Here is a 22,091-nt window from a genome sequence, read left to right on the forward strand (position 1 = left end):
GAATGTGAAATACAAAGCAAAAACTGTATAGAAATGTAAGAAATTGACAAAATCACAATCACAATGAACTTTAACTTTCTCTCCAAAATTAACATATCAAATAGTCAAAAAATAAGTCAAGAATATGATTTGACTAACAACTAAAAAGCTTTAATTGTGCCCAAACACATTCTTTTCAAATACAGTCCTTCAAATTTGCCATATATTAGATTACATAGAAATTATTAACAAGTGTCAAAAAGTAGATTTCACACAGACACATTCACAGATCAAAAAGTAAGAAAACTTGAAAATAACAATGGACAGTTTTTTTAAAAAAAATCAACTGATCTAGAAAGTTTACAATCAAACAAAATACTTCTAAATTACCCCCGTCAAAAAGAAAATCTGGCCCTAGCCAGTTTAGCTCAGTGGATAAACCATCGGCTTGTGGAATGAAGGGTCCTGGGTTTGATTTCAGTCAAGGGCACATGCCTGGGTTGTGGGCTCGATCCCCAGTGGGGAGTGAAGAAGGCAGCCAATCAATAATTCTCTCTCATCATTGATGTTTCTCTCTCTCTCTCTCTCTCTCTCTCTCTCTCTCTCTCTCTCTCCCCCTTCCTCTCTAAAAAAAAAAATGTAAAAAAATTTAAAGAAAATCTGAAAGTATGAATCTATAAAGCAGAATAATAGAGCAGCATGCCCAATCTATGGCTCAGTCAAAGTGATATGTAGAGAAAAACATATAGGAAAGCAATATAGGATAAATACAGAAGAAAATAATAATGGAAAACAAATTATCAACAAAAAAGCAAAAGCAAATAAACTGAAAATTTGATCAATATTTTATAATAGACAAATCTTTGGTAACTCTAATGAAGAAAAAAAGGCTACTAATGAACAGTAGAAATTTAAGAGAGGCATATACAGAGATTACTTTTAAAATTTATTATACATATTTTAAACATATACAAAGATAGAAAAAAACTAGTATTATGAGCTCCCATATTCTGAATAACCTAATTCAATTATTCCCAAATTTTTATAAAATTGGTTTCATCTATCCTCAAGTATTTTAAGGCAAATTCCAGACAACAATTCACCGCTAAATACTTAGTAAAACAGAGAAATTTTCTTATTTATAAAAAAATTATATAAAAAACTTTATACCCATAAATCTCAACTCAAGATATGGACAATTTTAAGCAAAATAAAAATGTCTAAAACTGGCTTAAGAAGACACAGAAACCAGACTTTTGAGACATAGAAACCAAACCAGTAGAGACTGGTAAGACAGTTAAAGCACCAGTCACTAAAAAAAGGGGGAGGGAGCTAAGACTTAAATTGTTTTATCAGTGAATGTTCCCCAAAACATTAAAATAAAACTCTACCAAAGTATTAAACAGATAATTACCATGTTATTTATATACTAGAGGCCTGGTGCATGGATTCGTGCACTGGTAGGGTCCCTCAGCTTGGCCTGCAGGGATTGGGCCAAAACCGGCTCTCCGACATCCCCTGAGGGGTCCTGGATTGCGAGAGGGCAGTTCTCTGGTGACGCACCCCAGAATCAGGCTCCCTTCTCTCTGGTTCTGGGTACATCACCCGAGAACCGCAGCTGCCAAGTCACCTAGTGGTCAGTGCGTGTCATAGCTACCGGTCGGATGGTCAGACAGTTGCTTAGGCTTTTATACATATAGATAATATATATATTTATCATATATATATTTCAATTTGGAAAGCTATCAAAGTTACTTTACAATGCTAACACAAGCCAAAAAATCAAAACCAGACACAGTTAACTAAAGATAAGCAAACATACATGGTAAGTCCCATGTAGCACACATCTCTGCATCTAGTGCCTAAAATTAAGTCCTAATGAATGATACATCACCTGGTTTTTATTCTGCCAGTTTAATGATCATAAATTTTGTTCCCTTCCTTTTCTGGAAAAAGAGTAATTAGAGAAACTACAGAAGGTTCTAAATACTCACATGCTCTCCACTCATCAGGATGTTTAAAAGGAAATGCTAGACCATTATCAATTGCAGCTACTTTAATAAGAGATTCTTTCTCATCAACCCATTCTGCTTCCTAAAATGAAGAAAAATGGTCTGTTGATAAAATAATGTATATAAACATTTTCAATGGATAAAGTATTTATAGTAATTATTAAGGTTTAAATACACTTTATCTGAAGAGTCTATATAAAAAATAAGTCCCCAGAAAGTTCAAATTCACCATTAAAAGGCAGAGGCTGTCTTAAAAAATCAGTAAGAATTTCAAATCACTAGTAAAAAAATATTTTATATTACAAATTTAGGTAGTAATGGTCTGTTTTCCCCCCCCTCTTTTGGGAAGAGGGCTTGGAATTATTAAGACATAAAGTATTACTCTGGCCCTAGCTGGTTTGGCTCAGTGGATAGAGCATTGGCCTGTGAAATCAAAGGTCCCGGGTTTGATTTTGGTCAAGGGCACAAGCCCAAGTTGCAGGCCCCATCCCCAGTAGGGGGCGTGTGCAGGAGGCAGCTGATCAATGGTTCTCTCTCATCATTGATGTTTCTATCTCTCACTCCCTCTACCTTCCTCTCTGAAATCAATAAAAATATATATATTTTTAAAAAGATGTACTTTTCTGTATAATTATTGCTCAATGCATTGCTTAAATGTATGAAAGTTACAAAATATGGACATTTTAAACAACTCAATAAGTTACCTTATTAAAATCTAGTCTTTTGTAGGGGCCCATAGAAATAATTCATTTAAAATACAAAACGTTTCTAAACGGAACTGCCCAAAGACTATAGCTAAGTATAAGAAGGTCCAGTAGAAGGAACCTCAAGAAACTCTTGATTACAGAACCTAGGCCATTCCTAACTTCTATATTCCTCTATAGCAGAAACAAAGACCTCAGGAGCAAGAAGGTTTATGTGTTAACGAGTACTTCCTATTATTTAAAGATAGACAGTTGCCATTATCAAGTGGCCTAGGTAAAATAATAAAAGGTAAATTTGATAATTTTAAAATTAAAAGTAGATGAGTGAGAAAAATGCCGTGGTACATTAACACAATGGAATACCACCTGGCTGTGAAAAGGAAGGACATCTTACCTTTTGCAAGAGCAGGGATGGACCTGGAGACTATTATGCTAAGTGAAATAAGCCAGTCATCATATGACTTTACTTATATGTAGAATATGAACAAAATAAACTAACAAACAAAAAGAAATGAACTTACTGGGAATATATCCCAAGAAAACAGAAACACCAATCAGAAAGGATATATGCACCCCTATGTTCATAGCAGCACAATTTACCATAGCTAAGATCTGGAAACAGCCTAAGTGCCCATCAACAGATGAATGGATTAGAAAACTGTGGTAAATCTACACAATGGAATACTATGCTGCTGTAAAAAAAGAAGGAATTCTTACCATTTGCAACAGCATGGATGGAACTGGAGAGCATTATGCTAAGTGAAATAAGCCAGTCAATGGAAGAAAAATACCACATGATCTCACTCATTTATGGATAATTAAGACCATTATAAACTGATGAACAAAAATAGATATAGAGGCAGAGCAACATCGAACAGACTGTCAAACTACAGCAGGAAGTCCGGGGAAGGTTGGTGGTGGGGGGAAGGGAGGGGGTGGTGTAAGAGATCAACCGAAGCACTTGTATGCATGCATATAAGCATAACCAATGGACACAAGACACTGGGGAGTAGGGGCGGCCAGGAGAGGTCAAGGGGAGAAAAAAAAAAGGAGACATATGTAATACTCTTTGTAATACTTTAAGCAATAAAAAAATAAATTAAAAAAAACACACGAACTTATAGCTAGAGGACAAACTGACAGCTATCAAGAGGGGAGAGGGGCTGGGAGGCTGGGAATAAAAGGTGAAGGGATTAAGCAAAAAAAAAAAAAACAACAAAAAACCAACCAACCAAACAAACTAACAAAATAACCTCATAGACACAGACAACAGTATGATGATTACCAGAGGGAAAGGGAGTTAGCAGTAGGTGAAGAGGGTAAAGGGAGAATAAATGGTGATGAAGGATTCTTGAAGTGGGGTGGTAAACACACAATACAATATACAGATGATGTATTATAGAATTGCACACCTGAAACCTATATAATTTTATTAAGCAATGTCACCCCAATAAATTAAATAAAATTTTTTTTTAAAATTTAAAAGTATTAGAGTAAAGGTTTGTGTGATATATGTCAGGTTTATTTCCTTTAGTTTATATCAAATATCTCACTGAAAATGCACAAAATACTTAAAAGCAAAATAATGAAGCCTTCAGTAAAATCTAATTGCTCAAGATATACCAATATAAATATGTATATTTAAGTCTGTATTTTAAACCCATTTCTGTTATAACTGGCATTTATTTTTATTTCTATCATTTTTTTCTGCTTACAACTCTATTGAGATATAATTCACACATAATATAAACTTCACATATTTTTTTTATATATATATTTTATTGAGTTTTTACAGAGAGGAAGGGAGAGAGATAGAGAGTTAGAAACATCGATGAGAGAGAAACATCGATCAGCTGCCTCCTGCACATCTCCTACTGGGGATGTGCCTGCAACCCAGGTACATGCCCTTGACCGGAATCGAACCCTGGACCTTTCAGTCCGCAGGCTGACGCTCTATCCACTGAGCCAAACCGGTTTCGGCAAACTTCACATATTAAGTGTACAATTTGATAAGCACTAATAGATGTTAAACCTTCACCCAAAAGTTCTTTGTGTCCCTTTGCAGTCCCTCCCTCCCTCTACCCACCCCCAGGCAATCAGTCTGCTTTCTGCCATAGGAATTTAGTTTGCTCTCTTTGGAGTTTTATAAACTGGAATCAGACAGTATGTTCCCTTTGTGTGTAGCTTCTTTCTTTTTTTAAAATTTTTTTTTAATTCTTCACTCAGTTTTTTTATTTTTTTGTTATTTTTATTAATTTCAGAGAGGAAGGAATGGAGAAGGAGAGAGAAATAGAAACAGAGAGAATCATTGATCGGCTGCCTCCCGCACGTCCCCTACTGGGGATTGAGCTCGCAACCCAAGCATGTACCCTTGACCTGAGTCGAACCCGGGATCTTTCAGTCTGCAGGCTGACACTCTATCCACTGAACCAAACCGGCTAGGGCTGTGTGCAGCTTCACTGCTTCTTTCACTCAGCAGGATTTTGAGATTCATCCACATTACTGCCTATATTGAGTTTGTTCTTTTTATTGCTAAGTACTATGACTATGAAGTTTTAAATTTCTTTGATAAACACTAAAAAAAATAGAAACTTTCTAGAGTGATGCCATGGCTTTAAGTGATGAGAACATAGATTATAAGTATTGGAGGAATTATTTTTTTAACTAGTTGGAACTTTCTCAAATGTATAGACTGCTTTAAACCAGTAAAACTATTCTGAAAATATCTCTTATCCAAATATTTAAAATTATATAAAAATTTAAAACTTTTGTCAAAGTCGACAAAAATTTATCTAAATTCTATTCTTCTGATGGTATTATGGGTCTATGCAGTCCATTATGTGTACACTAAACCCAGATTCTTATATAAGTAGTACATTTTTTTAAGTTCAATGTATATGATGCACAGGTAAAGCACACATATTCCATAGTACTATATGTCCTAATACCGATTCATAAGACTCAGAGAAAGAAGTGAATTAGTAATATATAAACATGACCCAAAATACCAGAAGCCTTTATTACATAAAAGCAAAATAAAACTGGTCCTACAAAAAATTTTCAAGCTCTATAATAAGTATGGTACCAATCTGATATCATTCTATTCTAATGCAGCATAAAAAAATAAAGTTGCATGGAGATATTTAAAAAGAATAGAATTTAAAAAATACTAGTATAAACAAGGGAAGAAAAGAAAAAAGATGAAGAAAAAACACAGAAAAAGGAGATAAAAACCAAGGATCTGAGTGAAGGAAATGAGAAAATTATGAAGAATAACTTCAAGGAATCTTTTACAGAAATTGATTGTGTGTGTGTGTGTGTGTACACATATATAGGTATGTATTCTTTTTAAGTCTCCTTACCTTAATTTCCTTTCCATTTTTCTTCTTTTCATATTTGATTAACCAATTATCATTTCCCCTGTCTTTCAAAACAGCAAAAAACAAAACAAAACAAAACAAAAATCTGTTACTTTTTTTTAATGGGTATCATAGCTTAATATCAAGGGGAAAAATATAGTCAGTCACTGCTTGATTTTCAACTGTCATTGGTTATCTGTGACATATATTTATATATTAAAGCTCTAATTTAACACAACAAAAATGTTACAAATTAAAAAATGTTAGCTAACATTTATGTGCATTTACTCTGTGCCAGATATTTTGCTAGTGCTTAACATGCATATATATTTTATTGACTTCAGAGAGGAAGGGAGCGGGAGAGAGATAGAAACATCAATGATGACAGAGAATCGACTGGCTGCCTCCTGCACACCCCCTACTGGGGATTAAGCCTGAAATGCAGGCATGTGCCCTGACAAAGAATTGAACTATGACCTCTTGGTTCATACGCTCAACCACTGAGCCACACAGGTTGGGCAACATATATTAATTCATTTAATTCTCATAACGACTCTATGAGGTAGATACAATGATGGTCAAAGCTATTAAATCAAGGTTATTAAAATCAGGGATAATTTTTCTCTGCCTTAGAAAGAAAAAGCATCTAACCCCATTACCAGGAGCATGGTAATACTCTCACCTAATGTCTATACACGAGTATTCTAGACTCTACACTAATTTTAACTTTAACCTAAAAACCATATTAATTAAGATTTTAAATCTAGAAAAGTACATATTATTTTTTGAGAAATCAATATAAATGAGTGACTATTTGAACCTGTGGTTCTCAAACTTCAGAGTGCAGCAGAATTACCTGGAGGACTTGTTAAAATACAAACTTCTGTCCCCGACATGCAGTTTCTGTGCCAGCAGGTCTGGGGTGGGCTACTAGAAGATGCACGTGTAACAAGTCCCCACATAACACTGACCTTGTAGGCCAAGGACCACATTTGGAACCACTGTGTTACATTACTTACATCACTGCTCCCTTCCAGTGCATAAAAAATTAAGAGTTTAATGTATTTATAGGCTATACTAAGTTATCTACAGTCAAAATAAGCATCTAAAATAATTTATACAATCAAGTTTTAATTATTCATATTATGCAGACAGCATTTCTGATAACTGGCTTTGTCCAGCTGCCAAGAAACACCACACTATGGATAGAAACTGATCATGATCACCAGGACAGGAGCCTGCTTTGAATCAGGATCTCCAATTCTGCCAAACGGGTCAGGACCGACTGCATCTCTCTTTTCGAAGGCAGATAAAGAAAAAGTGGCCTCAAGACTTATGCATCAAAACCTTATGTCTTTGATTTGGATGACAGGAGTTGAATACAGTTGGAAAGCTAACAAGATTTGACTGAACAAACGAGAGAACTTTAATACCTGTATTTCTGATGATGTAATCCAAAATCACTAATCTTTCAAATTGCGACTGAAATTGTTTTCTAGTATTCTCAGGCAAAGGGTCAGCTTCAAATTTCCTAAGCCAAAATTCGGCCTCCTTGTAACCTTCAACAAATAACTGAAAGGAACCAATCTATAATTTTAAGAACTATAGTTAGAAAAGAAAGTACAAGAACGAAGGGATTATTTTTTAAATTTCTAAGCAGTATCAAAAAATATATAAACACAACAAGAAAAATAGAAGAGTTAACACTAATTTAGATAAGCCATATTTATCAAGAACACTATTTTTACACACTAATGCTAAATAATCACATAAAGAATGCATAGCACATAAAAAATGTTCAAGGAGCATAGCAGCTATTTTAGGATAAAAAGCATTTCTACCACTAAAATTATTGTTGTTAACATTAAAGGAAATACAAATTTAAATAGCACACAACAGCCCAGCCTGTGTGTGGCTTAGTGGTTGAGCATCGACCCATGCCCCAGGAGGTCACTAGTTCAATCCCCTGTCAGGGTACATGTCCAGGTTGCAGGCTTGATCCCAGTGGGGGCATGAGGAAGGCAGCCAATTGATGTTTCTCTCACATTGATGTTTCTATCTCTCTCTCTCCCTTTCCCTTCCTCTCTCAGAAATCAATAAAAACATATTTAACAAATAAATAAATAAATAGTACACAACACACAGATAAGGGGTGACCTAGTTGGCCTCATAAATACAAACAAATCACCACAAAGAAAATCTATTTTTTACCCTTTTTTCACAATTTATGGTCTTCTTGTTGGCATGAAATTTTAATGATTTCCTAAAGGTTTTCTCTCAAGCACTGATAATTAAGTCGTAGTAGTCATAAATATGTAAATAATATTCTTTTTTAGTCACATTTATTTTAGCATATCCAAGGAGTAACAGGCTTTGTAAAAATTTTCCAACTCCTTGCTTACTTGGAGTACAATTTTAAAAATAAGTTAGACTGACCATGAATTTTTATTCGAATTCTTTTATTTATATCAGCGGTTTTCAACCTGTGGGTTGCGAACCCTTTGGGGGTTGAACGACCCTTTCACAGGGGCCGCCTAAGACCATCGGAAAACACATATATAATTACATATTGTTTTTGTGATTAATCACTATGCTTTAATTATATTCAATTTGTAACAATGAAATTGGGGGTCACCACAACATGAAGAACTGTATTAAAGGGTCGCGGCATTAGGAAGGTTGAGAACCACTGATCTAGATAAATGTACAGCTGTAACAACAAAACTGCAGGTCAAACAAACAAAAAAAGCCCCCTAGATCTTTTTCTAATATACCTTTCTCATTAACCCTTCCCACCCTTGCTTAGCTAGCTGCTAATCATCCCTTAGTTTTATTTAAAAGTGGTAAGAAAAACCAAAAGCTAATATGTAGTGAGTAAACATAGTTACTAGCATTTACTTTTGTATGTGCTAGGACTATACCAAGTACTTGACAGAAATCTCTTCATTTTATCCTCACAACCCTAAGAAGTAGTTTCAATCATTCCCCCATTTTATAGAAACTGGGGCTAGGAGAGTAAGGAACTAGCCTCAGGTCTCAGAGCTAACTGATAGAGAGGCTGAGAGTGAAATCTAAGTTTGACTCTGGATCTGTGCTCTAGCCATTATTTTATAAAGCTATAGATGCAACCTCCTCTTGCAAACATTCGCTAATCCTCCAAAATGGGTTACATATCCCTCCTCTATTCTGAGTTCCCAGCACTTACTATTTTGCATTGAGACCGCTTCTTTACTATAAAGCTCTTTGAAGATGAAAAAAATTGTTTTCTTTACTATTCTATCCGCAGCCCACAGCACAATACCTAGCACATGGAGCTCAGGTAATAGGTGATGAATTGGCCCCCAAATAAAGCTTATCACAGTAACTTACCTTAGGAGGGAGTCCTATTCGGTGAAATTTTCTACCTACTTTTGGCACTTTCTCTAAAGCATACTTTTTGCCTCTAGCTTTTGCACGGTCAATTGTACTGTAGTTAAATGTCTCACTGCCAAGCCAAACCACCTAGAAACATATGGTTTAGAAAAATAGTTATTAGAATTTGCATAATAGTATTTATATTCATATACATTAAGAAACTCACTTGAATACTATAAATTAGCCAATTTTAATCCCATATGAAATGCCTCAGAGAATCTAAAATAGAAAGGCTAAGGGATTTTGCAGTCAATTAAATGGCACATCTTTCTCTCTGAGAGAAGCAGCCTAAAATTAGCCAGTGGGAGAAAGAAGTAACAGTCTTGAAATGTACAATTAGGAATGAATATTTTGAGGAAGTTTCCAAGAAAAAAGTCTTTTGAGCACATTAGTTATCTCTACCTTTAACAGAATTTCTAGATCCCTGATCTTTACCTGCTTTTTAAAAACTAGTTCTTTTTCCTCTTTTGTTAGCATCACCTCAGCTCATGTGTGCAAGAGACATTCATTCCCTTGAGCACTTAGTGGCTCTACATTAGAATCGATTTGTTAGTCCCTCATGACTCTGAATTTCCAAAAAAGGGAGTTCAATTTTAGGCTCTGTTATTAGAAATACGTTCAGAGAACCAAAGTCCATGCTTAAAAACAAATTCTCTTTACCCTTGTTTTTGGTACAATGCCCAGATGAAGCTTTTCATCCACTAGGGAGGCAGCAGTTTCAGAAAGGTATCCCTGGTTAGGAACCAAGCAGCCTCTGCCAAAGCAGCAAGGGCAGCAGACCTTATGAATATATTTGGTCCATTTTGGATTCAGTTGACTATAAGGCTCTTCCGATTTGGGTTTAAACACACCAATAGTTTTCTATAGGGGAAAAAAGTAGAAAATTTTATTAGACTTCTAATTAGAGATAATAATCCATAAAGTTCATTCTGATAAATCTTCCCAACACAGACTTGGACATAAAGCCCTTAGATATTAAGGGATTTAGTTCCAATCACATTTTTACATTCGTTCTCATTCAACAGTCTAAAATCAATTATCCTTGAGGCTAGTGGTTTTCAAACTGTGCTCTTGAGAAACCCTGGGGAAGGTGAGAGGGGAGGTGAGGCCAGGGCTCCAAGACCTCATGACACTTAACCAGATAGACTTCCATGCCTCCTGTTTTATATTGCTGGCCTTCCAACTTATTATAAGATTCCACTGATTTTAAAATGTGTGGAAATTACTGATCTAGATCAAACAGTTATTATTCAATATCTGTTAAATATCCAAATTATGTTATTTTGTTTACTATCTACTTTTCCCACTTAATGTATATTCTAAAAGGGCAGGAACTGTCTTAGAACTGTATCCCAAGAACTCAGAACAGTACTTGACACACGGCAGGCATTCAATCATGTTAAATTAATAAATCTAATGACAAAATGTGTTCTCTACACAGGTGACAAAGATAAAATATGAAGGTAATGACAGGCTATAGTAAACATCTATATTGTCAGATTCTCTGACCCTAATCTTTTTTCCAATTATTTTTTTATGAACCAATTTTAAGTAAATTTTCTCATTAAAAAAAAATTGCTCATGGATATCTAATAGTCTATCTTTACTACTGGTCTGATAAAATATATTCATATTAAATTTAGGGGCTGAATTATCCTTAGATAAGAAGTAAAAATCTTACTATAATTTTAAGTATGTAATTGCTTTATAATGCAAAAAGTCTAAACCACTAGTAAGAAAGTCAACAAGAACAAGTTGAGGAATCAAACTTGGAATAAAGATTGAGATTGACATTACCTATATACTTAAAGTTCAAAAAAGACTTTATTTTAAATATAACTTCGATCTTTGCAAAAAAAAATCTGGATGAAATTATAACCTCTATTCCTTCTAAAAAAAGGAACTGCTGGCTATGCATCATTCAGAAAGTTTTTATAAATGATAACATCGGTACTGGAAAAATTCTAGACTAAGTGGAACAAAGTCCCATATCAGCTTCTCTTTTCTGCCCTAGAATTATACTTTGATTCATTTCACTTTCTAATGCCTTCAAACTTCAAACTTCCCAGGCTCCTTCTCTGGTTGTAATGTGAGGAAAAAATATTCCTAGCATAAAATAAATCTTTGAAAAAAATCAAGCAACTTGGAAATGCCATTAAACAGATTTTGAAAGTTTAAACTTCTACTTTGCCTGGCTAATAGGGTTATAGACTACTGTAAGGTAAGGACTTATGATACTCAATAAATCTACAGCTGAAAGTGAGTAGATTTCAATCATTTCAATAAATGATTGAAACCAAATGTTAAAACAATAGAGAGAAAAAAAATCACACACCCAAAACCTGATCTTTACTTCTAAAAAGAAGGTGCAATCAGATTTACTAAGAAAATATCTTCAGAAACTCACAATCACTTCACATTTAAATTAGTGTTTTCCAAAATTTATGTTATATGTAGTAAGTTTGTGAAATTCTCACCCTCTTAGGATCCTTCACAAAGTAACTTCCACTTGAACCTTGAGAGATTCTTTCTGGAAGAACTCCAAATTCTATTGCTTGCTCTGCTTTCCATACAGTATCAGCAAACTCTGGATCATCCAAGAATGAATTCAACTCTGAAGAACCAACATTTACTGCATTGAGAAAAATCAATGTTAATATAGCACATGAAGAAGAAAGAGCAGCTAAGAAAATGCTCATGATATGAACCTGTAATATTGGATCAGGCTAATAGCATCAGGACATGAAAGTATAAAAATATAATGATTATATAGGCTGCTTTGATCATCCCTTTTCCCCTCTCTACCCCCACTTCTCTTTAAGCTTCAGGTAATGACACATGGAACACAAGATCCCTATTGGATTAATCACAGTACTATGCACAATACTCTGAACTCCTCTCTTCAGTGATTTTGTTTTCCATTCTACCTAAGTCTCCAACTGCAAGGTCACACCTTAGATTTGTTATTACCTATAATCTCTCCATACTTAAAATTTCAAGCACCTTATATCTTCCTAATTCACTCTCTCTGGTACCCTGAGCCCCCAAATTCGTCCACCCCACTGAGACCTACAAAGCAATGATCTAACATGTTGCCACTGATTTTCACCTCCTTTATGCCCTTATTTCCCTCCTTGGTCAATCATCATATAATCACTCTCTTTCTCTTTGCTCTCATCAGGTCACCTGGAAAACCCCCAATTCTGGTTAAACCCAACTGTCAGCTCACCAAGCCTAGGTTCAGACAGCTGAACTTGACAAGAGAAACACACACAAACACAATGCCTGGTCTCACTTGAAATCCATCACCACAAACTTCAGGTGGGTATCATGCTGCTTAGGAAACCCTAATTCCCAATGTTACTATATCAGAAGATTGGCCTTTCAGAGGTAATTCGGTTTAGATTAGGTCATGCGGATAGGGCCTCCATAAAGAGATTAGTGCACAGAGCTCTCTCTCTCCCTTTCCCTCTGCCATGTGAGGATACAATGAGAAGGTGACCATCTGCAAGCGAGGGAGAGAGCCCTCACCAGAATATGACTCTGCTGGCTCCCTTATCTTGGACTTCCCAGACTCCAGAACTGAGAGGAGTAAGTGTCTGTTGGTTAAGCCACCCAGTTTATGCTATTTTGTTATAGCAGCCTGAACTAAGGCAACTCCCCTGGTCCATAGACTCTCCCACTGTTCTGAACATACTCTCTCCTCTCCTCAAATTCCCAACACCCCCTCTCTCAGCAGTTGATCTAGCTTCCCATTTCACTAAGAGAAGCAATCAGAAAAATTATCATTAGCCTTCAGCACCACGTATACCCACCCACATCCTATCCATTCATCTACCACTACAGTGAACTGTCCAAGCTCTAAGATCAACTCTTCCACTTTGTGTACTAGACCCAATCTTAGGGACTACTCCAGAACATTTCTTCAGTAATTCATCCCTGCATCAAAATTTCCCTCTCTACTGGATCATTTCTCTCACCCCCCACATCCAATCCATCAGCAAGTTGCGTGGCTCTGCCTTAAATAAATATCCAGAATCCAACCACCTCTCACCATTTCCATTTCCACCACATGAATCAAGTCATTATCAACTCTCACCTATGTTATTACAAGTCTCCTAACTGGTCTTCCTTTCACCCATGCCCTTTCCATATTTAACAGAGAAGCTATAGCAATCCTTTTAAAATAAATCAGATCATATCACTCCTTTGTACAAAACAGCACAACGGTTTCTTGTCTCACTTGAAGAAAAAGTACAAGTCCTTATAATGGTCCCCAAGATGCTACCCAATCTCCCTTAACCTCCACTTTACTTTCTTATCACTTAATGTATAATTTACTTATTTGTGAGCTCCAAGAAGACAAGAATTTTTCACCGCCAATGTCCAGCACTTTTAAAGTTCCTGGAACATAATAGCCACTAAATAAACACTTACAGAATGAATTTATTGCTATTATATGCATCCAGGATTATAAAAATTCAAAACATAAACTTTTCTTAATTTAAAATTTGCCTTAATTCAGACAGAAATAATACTGTTATTTACTAATTTTTAAATGTTTGTGCTAAGAAAAATACTACAAAAAGGTCTACTCTAAGGGGTATATTTATCTTACTTAAAAGAATAAGTCATCTGTGCTCGCTTCGACGGCACATACACTAAAATTGGAACAATGCAGATTAGCATGGCCCCTGCGCAAGGATGACTCAAAAATTTGTGAAGCGTTCCATATTTTTAAAAAAGTCATCTAAGTATTTTAGTCATGGCTATACAATTGATATGCTAATTCCAAATAACTCTTATCTACCCCATGAAAATCCCTAAGAAGGAAGGAACTTTGTCTTTATTGTTCACTATGTATCCCTGAAGAGATGATACTTAATACTGAATAGAATAAATGTATTATTTAGGTGCTAGAGTAATCATTATTAGGTTCACAAGCTTGGTGACCTGAACCCTGCCTCAGTGCTATTCATCCTTTAGTTCTCATATGAGATGCAACTTCCTCAGCTAAGTCTTCCCACGACCCTAAAATCTAGGGCATAGCTTAATGGAACCCTCAGCTTGCCCCATCCAAGCACTTATTTCATCTATTAAAACTATTTGTTTTAATTGACCAATTCCTCCATTAGGCTACAAAGCTACAGGGGACAAGGCTGATGACCAGATATCCATTTGATTTCCCAAGGCCTCCATTTCTACTAGTACCCAGTAGGCACTCAAACATTTCATGAATGCTGAATCTCTGCAATAAATGGAAAATAAAGAGTAGATTTATTCTTATTACTGGAATAATCTCCAACACACAATTGCTTACTACCTTTCAAAAAAAGCTCAGTTATGGAGAATTGTTCAGACACATAGAACTTCTACTTTTCTAATAACTTTTTCTAAATTAAGCCAAATTATCAGCGTCTTGAATCTAGATTCAGAAATACTGATAGCACCACTCCTTAGAATTACTTCTACTGAAATGGGCTTGAGGGAAGTTATAAGGAATAGTATAAAATCAATCACTTTTATTACAAAGGTATTATTCAACATATAGTCTCTTCTCCAAGAGAATACATGATAGATTATCATTTGTCACTTCCATTTTTGTTCAAACAATCTTTGTTTAACTTGTATGGACTCAGTGATTATATTTCTCTCAAGTTGGCTGCTTGGTAATCTGAAAATCAAATTTGTGGGCTGCCTGCATCAAATACCTGATGTGCATTTTGTGTACTTATCCAGCCTTCGTTTTATGTAATTTATTATCCTTATTTCCCATTCTCATCTTTTCTCCTTACTTTTATTTATTTTTTATTAAATTTATTGGGGCAACATTGGTTAATAAGATCATATAGGTTTCAAGTGTACACTTCTATAATACATAAAAATGTATCCTTACTTTTAAATGATTTTATTTTGTTCCTACATTTATAAGCCACCATGAATCATTTAATAGCTTACAAACACACATTTCCTTTTACTTTAGTAGCTCTTTGTGAATTCTACCACTGTTCTCTTAATTGTTAGGCTCTCTAACAAAACTGATATGTGCTCCTCGTTTGTGTTAACTGGGACCTTGGAGAAGTCACTTCATCTGTCTCTGCTTCCTTAAAATGAGAATAAAAAATAGTACTCACTTCATAGGGTTGGTTATGAGTAATATATGATGTATATAGAACTACTAGAGGCTCAGTGCATGAAATTCGTGCGCTGGTACGGTCCCTAGGCCTGGCCTGCGATCAGGGCCATCTTCCCCGGCTGTCCACAGCCGGCCCTGCCCTTCGCTGCCACCCACCCCGTTCCCGTTTGCCATCAGGTGATCGGAGCCTGCCAGCCAGGGGGAGGAACCGAGAGGTTGGCCATTTCCTCCCACCCGGTGGCCCTGCCTCTGCTGCGGGTTGCCCTCTGTGTGTGGGGCGACTGATGGGGTGGGGGCCTCAGTCTGGTGCCACCCGTGTTCCCCGCCACCCACCCCCAGTTCCCTGTTCACTATTGGGCGATCAGAGCCTGCCAGCTGAGGAAGGGGACCAAGAGGTGGTCAGTGCGCCTCATAGTGACTGGTAGTTTGTTCTGCCATTAGGGTCAATTTGCATATTACCCTATTATATGGGGTACCCTGCATTTACTGTTATGAAGGTATTAGTTATTACCACCTTTATTACTCTCCAATTCACTGATTAAAATGACAATTAGAACAAGGAATGCCACTAATCCTTCTACTTTGACACTGATCCAACAACACTGGTTTATGCTGGTTCTAGACTTTGTCAAATGCCTTGTTAAAGATGAGACATACGACATCCTTCACTAAAGTACACAAATTACATAAACAGGATAGTCATAAATTATGCTACTATTAATCTACAGGCAAGAATTTATTGAAACTAGAGAGGTGGCTTCGTGGAAAATGGATGGAAAGGACAAAGGAAGTTAATGTACTCACTGAAAAATAACTAAACTTAAAAATCTAGTTAAATTACTCCATCATAAATTTTTTAGAAGATTCATTTAAAATTTGTCAAATAACTTTCACAATTCCAAACTACTTTTAAATGCATTAAAATAAGACCTCCATAATAAACAACCAAAAGTAACAACTATTTTATAACACTTGGGGATGCACAGCAAAATGGAAAAAAATATGCAGGACCTGAAGAACTAGGCTCAGGACTGGCTTTACCACTTCCTGGATACTTAACTGTGGCTGACCTCTGAGGTTCTATAACTACTAGTCAGTACAGATTTATTCATCTTCAATCCTCATGACAGGGACGAGGGTGAATAACTAACTTGCAGTGCTGTAGTGAGATTTAATGAAGTATAGACAAAAAGATCTTAAACCATAAACTTATCCCCCTTTTTACTTTTCCTAGCCTTAATATTATTTAGAAAACCTCACTTTCACAGAATAAATGCACTTTTAAGGTGTTAGGCTCTTAAAATATAGCTACACAGGTAACTTTGGGGTAGAAAAAGGCAAGCTAAACACACGGGTCTTAAGTTACTTCACAGACTGGATTCTACGTAATATATACCCAAACTACCAGTGTAGCTAGGTGAATGTGGGTCCATTTGTGATGCGGTTCCAACTTCACGTTTGTTCTGTTAAATGTTGTACTGTCAATGCATCCATTAGCTAACGTTATGATGATAGCTGACCTGCACCTCCGAACCAGTTTGCTAAAGCTTTATGGTTAGTGTAACCCTTGAATTGGAAAGTCTGCTTCCCTTAGGCCTCTGATTTATTTTTTACAGCGGTTCTCAACCTGTGGGTCGCGAACCCCTTTGGGGGTTGAACGACCCTTTCACAGGGGTTGCCTAAGACCACTGGAAAACACATATATAATTACATATTGCTTTTGTGATTAATCACTATGCTTTAATTATGTTCAACTTGTAACAATGAAATTGGGGGTCACCACAACATGAGGAACTGTATTAAAGGGTCGCGGCATTAGGAAGGTTGAGAACCACTGCTCTAGAATACGTTGACTCTTAAGTTCAACTGCAATTTAAATAACCTATTCCCGTGGTCGGCAAACTGCGGCTCGCGAGCCACATGCGGCTCTTTGGCCCCTTGAGTGTGGCTCTTCCTAAGCCTTAAGGAGTACCCGAATTAAGTTCATAACAATGTACCTACCTATATAGTTTAAGTTTAAAAAATTTGGCTCTCAAAAGAAATTTCAGTCGTCGCACTGGTGATATTTGGCTCTGCTGACCAATGAGTTTGCCGACCACTGACCTATTCTATCTAAAATTCTTCATAATGTAGAAGGCCCACTAATGGAGTAGCAGCAGCAGAGGTAAACTCCAACGATTCCGGAAAAACAGCAGTATTAATGAAAACTATTTTTATTTTTTTAAGCTCTCCTGTATGGAGCGATACTCCAGGCGTACTGCACACACCGTCTCATGTAAACCATCCTAACCCCTAGCACACAGGTGTTAACACAATTTTACAAGCCAGCTTGTCTCATCTCTAGCTAGGACTCTTACCAGTCTTCTCTCGACATGCCCCAAAACTTGCTTTATGAATGAATATCCGCGCCTGCAGTAGTGTCCCTACATTTTACTAACTTCCAACCGCATTTCAGTTACCTGCTTTTCCACCTGCGGCTGTTAGTCCGCTTAATATAATGAAAATGTTTTCTTCTTCTTCTTCAGGTAAATAGAAAATGACGCAAGAAAAAAAACGGCAGGAGAGAGAGTAGGTACAGAAATTCAACGGCCTCTGCCCCCTCTGGCCAACGTCACAATAACATTCAACAGCAAAAGCTTTCGAAACGCGTCTCAGGGGCAACGGGGCATCCCTCACCGCACCATCTTGCAAGTTCCCAACTCGGGGAACTTTCCTGATGGTTCAGGGTTCTTAACCCAAAACTCAAGTCCAAACTTTGAGCCAACAACTTAGGTCACTTTACAGTGTGTGTCGAGCTTCCTTCAGTGTCTGATTCTAAACGTTTAGGCTCACTCTCCAGGGAGGGCTCGGGGATCGGAGTTGGGGACAACCACAGCCCTTCCAGCGGTTCTCAACCTGTGGGTCGCGACCCCTTTGGCGGTCCAACGACCCTTTCACAGGGGTCGCCTGAGACCATCCTGCATAGCAGATATTTACATGACGATTCATAACAGAGGCAACATGACAGTGATGAAGTAGCAACGAAAATAATTTCATGGTTGGGTCACAACATGAGAAACTGTGTTTAAAGGGCCAGAAGGTTGAGAACCACTGCTAGGCGAAGCCGCCCACAGCCCCTGGGAAAGGGGCAGCGCCCCCGGGAGCAGGAGAGGCCAGGAAGGCGTCCAGGTCGGAGCAGCGGCCGGTCCCGGCCTGGGTCCCGGGCGGGATGCCCGGCCACCTGCCTTTCCTCCCAGACAAGTGCTAGTGTGACACGGAGAACAGAGCCGGGGCAGGCGGGGGGCCGGAGCGGCGACCGGCGGCCTGGGAGGGTCGCGGGGAGAACGGGAGAGCCGAGTCCCACCTGAACCCAGGGAGCGGCCGAAGTCCGGGTGGGTGGGCGAGCTCCTCGGGAGCCCCACGTCCAGGGAGGAACAGCGGGGCGGGTCGTTGGGCCCGAACAGCACGTCCTCGTCGATGGTCCTGAGAGAGGCCGCGCCCTCCTTCCCGGCAGCCTCGACCATCCTCACGGCGGTCCCCGGGGAGCTCTTCCGCGGCTGGGCCCAGGCGATCCGCGGCAGCAGCGGCTCGCGCTCCTCGTCCTCGCCGTCCAGGAGAGCGCCGCCCGCGGCCGCCAACTGCCCGGGCTCGGGGCACTCCGCCATGGCCCCTCCCTGTGCTTCCCGCGCCGAGACCCGCTCAGAGAGGCGGGGTGTCGGGGTCTGGCCTCTGCATCCCGGGGACACGGGAGCAGCTGGGTCGGACAGAAGCCACCTCACTACCTTGCGGCGGGGCAGGTTCCCGCCCATGGGTGGTCCCGCCCCGCCCCGCCCCGCCGCGCGCCTACGCCTGCCGCGTAAGAGCCTGGGCGTCGGTGGGCGGGGCGCGGGCGTTTGTGGGCGGGGCGCTGGCGTCGGTGGGCGGGGCGAGGGCATTGGTGGGCGGGGCGCGGCACGCGACTAGAAACCTCCCCTGCCTTGAGCCTTGGGGAAAACGGGTGGGGAAGGCTGAGGTTGCCCTTCATGGAGCTCCTGGGGCTGAGTTCAGTTACTGCCTGGAATACCCTCTCCGTTCCATGTCGGCCTTTTTCCTCTGTAGATTTCTTCCCACAGCGTTTGCCACAGTCCACCTGTGCCTTTCCTCACATGACTGTTAACATTTAGCCCTTAGAAGTCCACAAAAGGAAGGACCTTATCTTTTGTTCAGATATTGGTAGTTGGCATTCCCTTTTCTTTTTTCTGACTAATCTAGCTAATAGTTTATCACACTTTTTAATCTTAAAAAAAAACCTACCTCTTGTACCATTGATTTTCTGTTTTCTAGTGCCTCAATTTTTGCTCTTTATTAATTTATATCGTCCCATTAATTGGTCAACCAAGGATTTGGGCAGAGTGTATGTATAAATTTTGGAACGCTCTCTTTTTGTTCCTCCTTTTTCGGGATTTTTTTTGCCTCAATTTCTAGCTGCTGCAGAAGCCCCAACTTCATCCTTTAATTCGTTAAGCCATTAAGACGGTGGCTTTTTGATTGAGTTCCAGCTGCCTTTTACAGTGCAAACTGAGTAATACTCTCAGATGGAAAGATGTATGAGCATAAATTATACTCATTATATTTCAATTCTTCGAAGAGTGGCCATCTCTTCAATTATTGCCAGCTGGCTTTTGATTACTTTCTAGTGCCTTCAAGTATAAGTATGCATCATTTACCAATGGGGATATGCTCTGACAAATGCATCAATTAGGCAATTTTATTTATTTTTATTTTTTAATATATTTTTATTGATTTCAGAAAGAAAGGGAGAGGGGGAGAAAGAGATAGAAACACCAATGATGAGAGAGAATCATTGATCAGTTGCCTCCTGCACGTCCCCCTCTGGGGATCAAGCCTGCAACCTGAGCATGTGCCCTTGGCCAGAATCGAACCTGGGACCCTTCAGTCCACAGGCTATCGCTCTATCCACTGAGCCAAACCAGCTAAGGCTCATTAGGCAATTTTATTGTTGTGCAAACATCATAGAGTACACTTACACAAACCTAGATGGTATAGCCTACTATACACCTAGGTTAAATGACATCCTATTACAACAAGGCTATACACCTGTACAGCATGTTACTGTATTGAATACTGTAGGCAACTATAACACATTGCACTACAGTGTTATAACAGCTATGACATCACTATGTGATAGCATTTTCAGCTCCATTATAATCTTACTAGAAGCCTGGTGCATGGATTTGTGCACTGGTAGGGTCCCTCAGCCTGGCCTGCTGAGATCAGGTGGAAACCGGCTCTCTGACATCCACTGAAGGGTCCTGGATTGCGAGATGTGGTGATGGTGATGCACCCCAGAATCAGGCTTTCTCTTCTCTGGTTCCCGGTGCATCACCTGAGAACTGCAGCTGCCAAGTCACCGAAGCTCAGCAGCTCCTGTGTTGAGCGTCTGCCCCCTGGTGGTCAGTGTGTGTCATAGCTACCAGCCGGATGGTCGTATGGTCAGATGGTCGCTTAAGCTTTTATGTATATATATATACAGTAGGTCCTCAGAGATCAGTTTCTATGGCGCAACGTAATGCGATTTTCGCTGTAAGTTGGAGCCCACCTACATAAGCACCTACATCACTCATATGGAGCACATACACAGCAGTAATGAAGTGAAAAAGTAAAAAAAAAAAATTTGAAAGAAAGATAATTCCTGACCTTTACTTGTGGTAAGTAAATAATAAAAAACATAAAGCACATATGTACATATGTTGAAATGACGGAACTTTTTTTAAAAATAAATATTGTAAATGGGAGATGGCGACGTAACTACGAAATGACATACATCGAGTCCAACAGAACCTGAGGACTGCCTGTAGATGGGACCACTGTCATATATGTGGTCCATCATTGACCAAAACAATGGTATGTGGTACATGACTGGAACTATTCTTACATTTTGTCCAAAGTTTATAATTTTATCCATAAAAAGGTTAGTCCAATATAACCTTCTATGACATATTTTATTGATGCATTTTTGGTGAGATGAATGGTGCTATATTTTTATCAGTAGTTCAAATGTTAGCAGAGGAATATTAGTTATTGCTAGATAAGACAAGATTCATCATTAGTTTTATTCATAGTTTGTTTTTATAGGCATAAACACTGAGAAAATCTGTCCAAATAAATAGGTAAATGTGAAAAACATTTTGTAACTGCAATGTCACTCAAAGTTTTAATCTCCTTCCAAGATAAATGCTAAAAATCACATAGTCTTCTATCACTAAAGATTTTTTATGACTTATCATCAGGCACCTCATTTATGTCCTCCTTTCTTTGAGTTATTCACTTTCTCAATATCTGGGAAGTATACCAAAAGGCTTTTTAAAGACATCAAATTATTAATAACTAGAGGCCCGGTGCACAAAAATTTGTGCACTCGGGGGTAAGGGGTCCCTCAGCCCAGCCTGTGCCTTTTCGCAGTCTGGGACCCCTCAGGGGTGACCACTTGCTAGCTTAGGCCTGCTCC

The 22,091-nt window shown here is 38.5% G+C and overlaps 1 protein-coding gene and 1 non-coding gene across 7 annotated transcripts in view; one reads left to right on the forward strand and one right to left on the reverse strand.

Annotated features, from left to right (window-relative positions):
- Nucleotides 1-19,412, reverse strand: part of PI4K2B (phosphatidylinositol 4-kinase type 2 beta) — a 28,373-nt gene extending 8,961 nt beyond the window's left edge. For 2 of the 6 annotated variants that reach the window (XM_059674111.1, XM_059674150.1), the window contains exons 1-7: nucleotides 18,948-19,410; nucleotides 11,946-12,100; nucleotides 10,129-10,329; nucleotides 9,424-9,555; nucleotides 7,488-7,641; nucleotides 6,058-6,119; nucleotides 1,974-2,073 (exon numbers count right to left, since the gene is read on the reverse strand). In XM_059674111.1, coding sequence (XP_059530094.1) covers nucleotides 1,974-2,073; nucleotides 6,058-6,119; nucleotides 7,488-7,641; nucleotides 9,424-9,555; nucleotides 10,129-10,329; nucleotides 11,946-12,100; nucleotides 18,948-19,392 — 1,249 coding nt within the window. In that variant the 5' untranslated portion in view covers nucleotides 19,393-19,410. Of the gene's footprint in view, nucleotides 1-1,973; nucleotides 2,074-6,057; nucleotides 6,120-7,487; nucleotides 7,642-9,423; nucleotides 9,556-10,128; nucleotides 10,330-11,945; nucleotides 12,101-18,947 lie in introns of all 6 variants that reach the window. The other 4 variants (XM_059674120.1, XM_059674158.1, XM_059674131.1 and 1 more) reach the window with 3 other exon arrangements.
- On the forward strand, nucleotides 14,106-14,207 carry LOC132223895 (U6 spliceosomal RNA). Its single transcript, XR_009450549.1, has one exon. It is a non-coding gene; the product is annotated as a U6 spliceosomal RNA (small nuclear RNA).
- Nucleotides 19,413-22,091: the final 2,679 nt, after the last annotated feature.

This window comes from Myotis daubentonii, chromosome 1, assembly GCF_963259705.1.
Source record: "Myotis daubentonii chromosome 1, mMyoDau2.1, whole genome shotgun sequence".
Lineage (NCBI taxonomy): Eukaryota > Metazoa > Chordata > Mammalia > Chiroptera > Vespertilionidae > Myotis > Myotis daubentonii.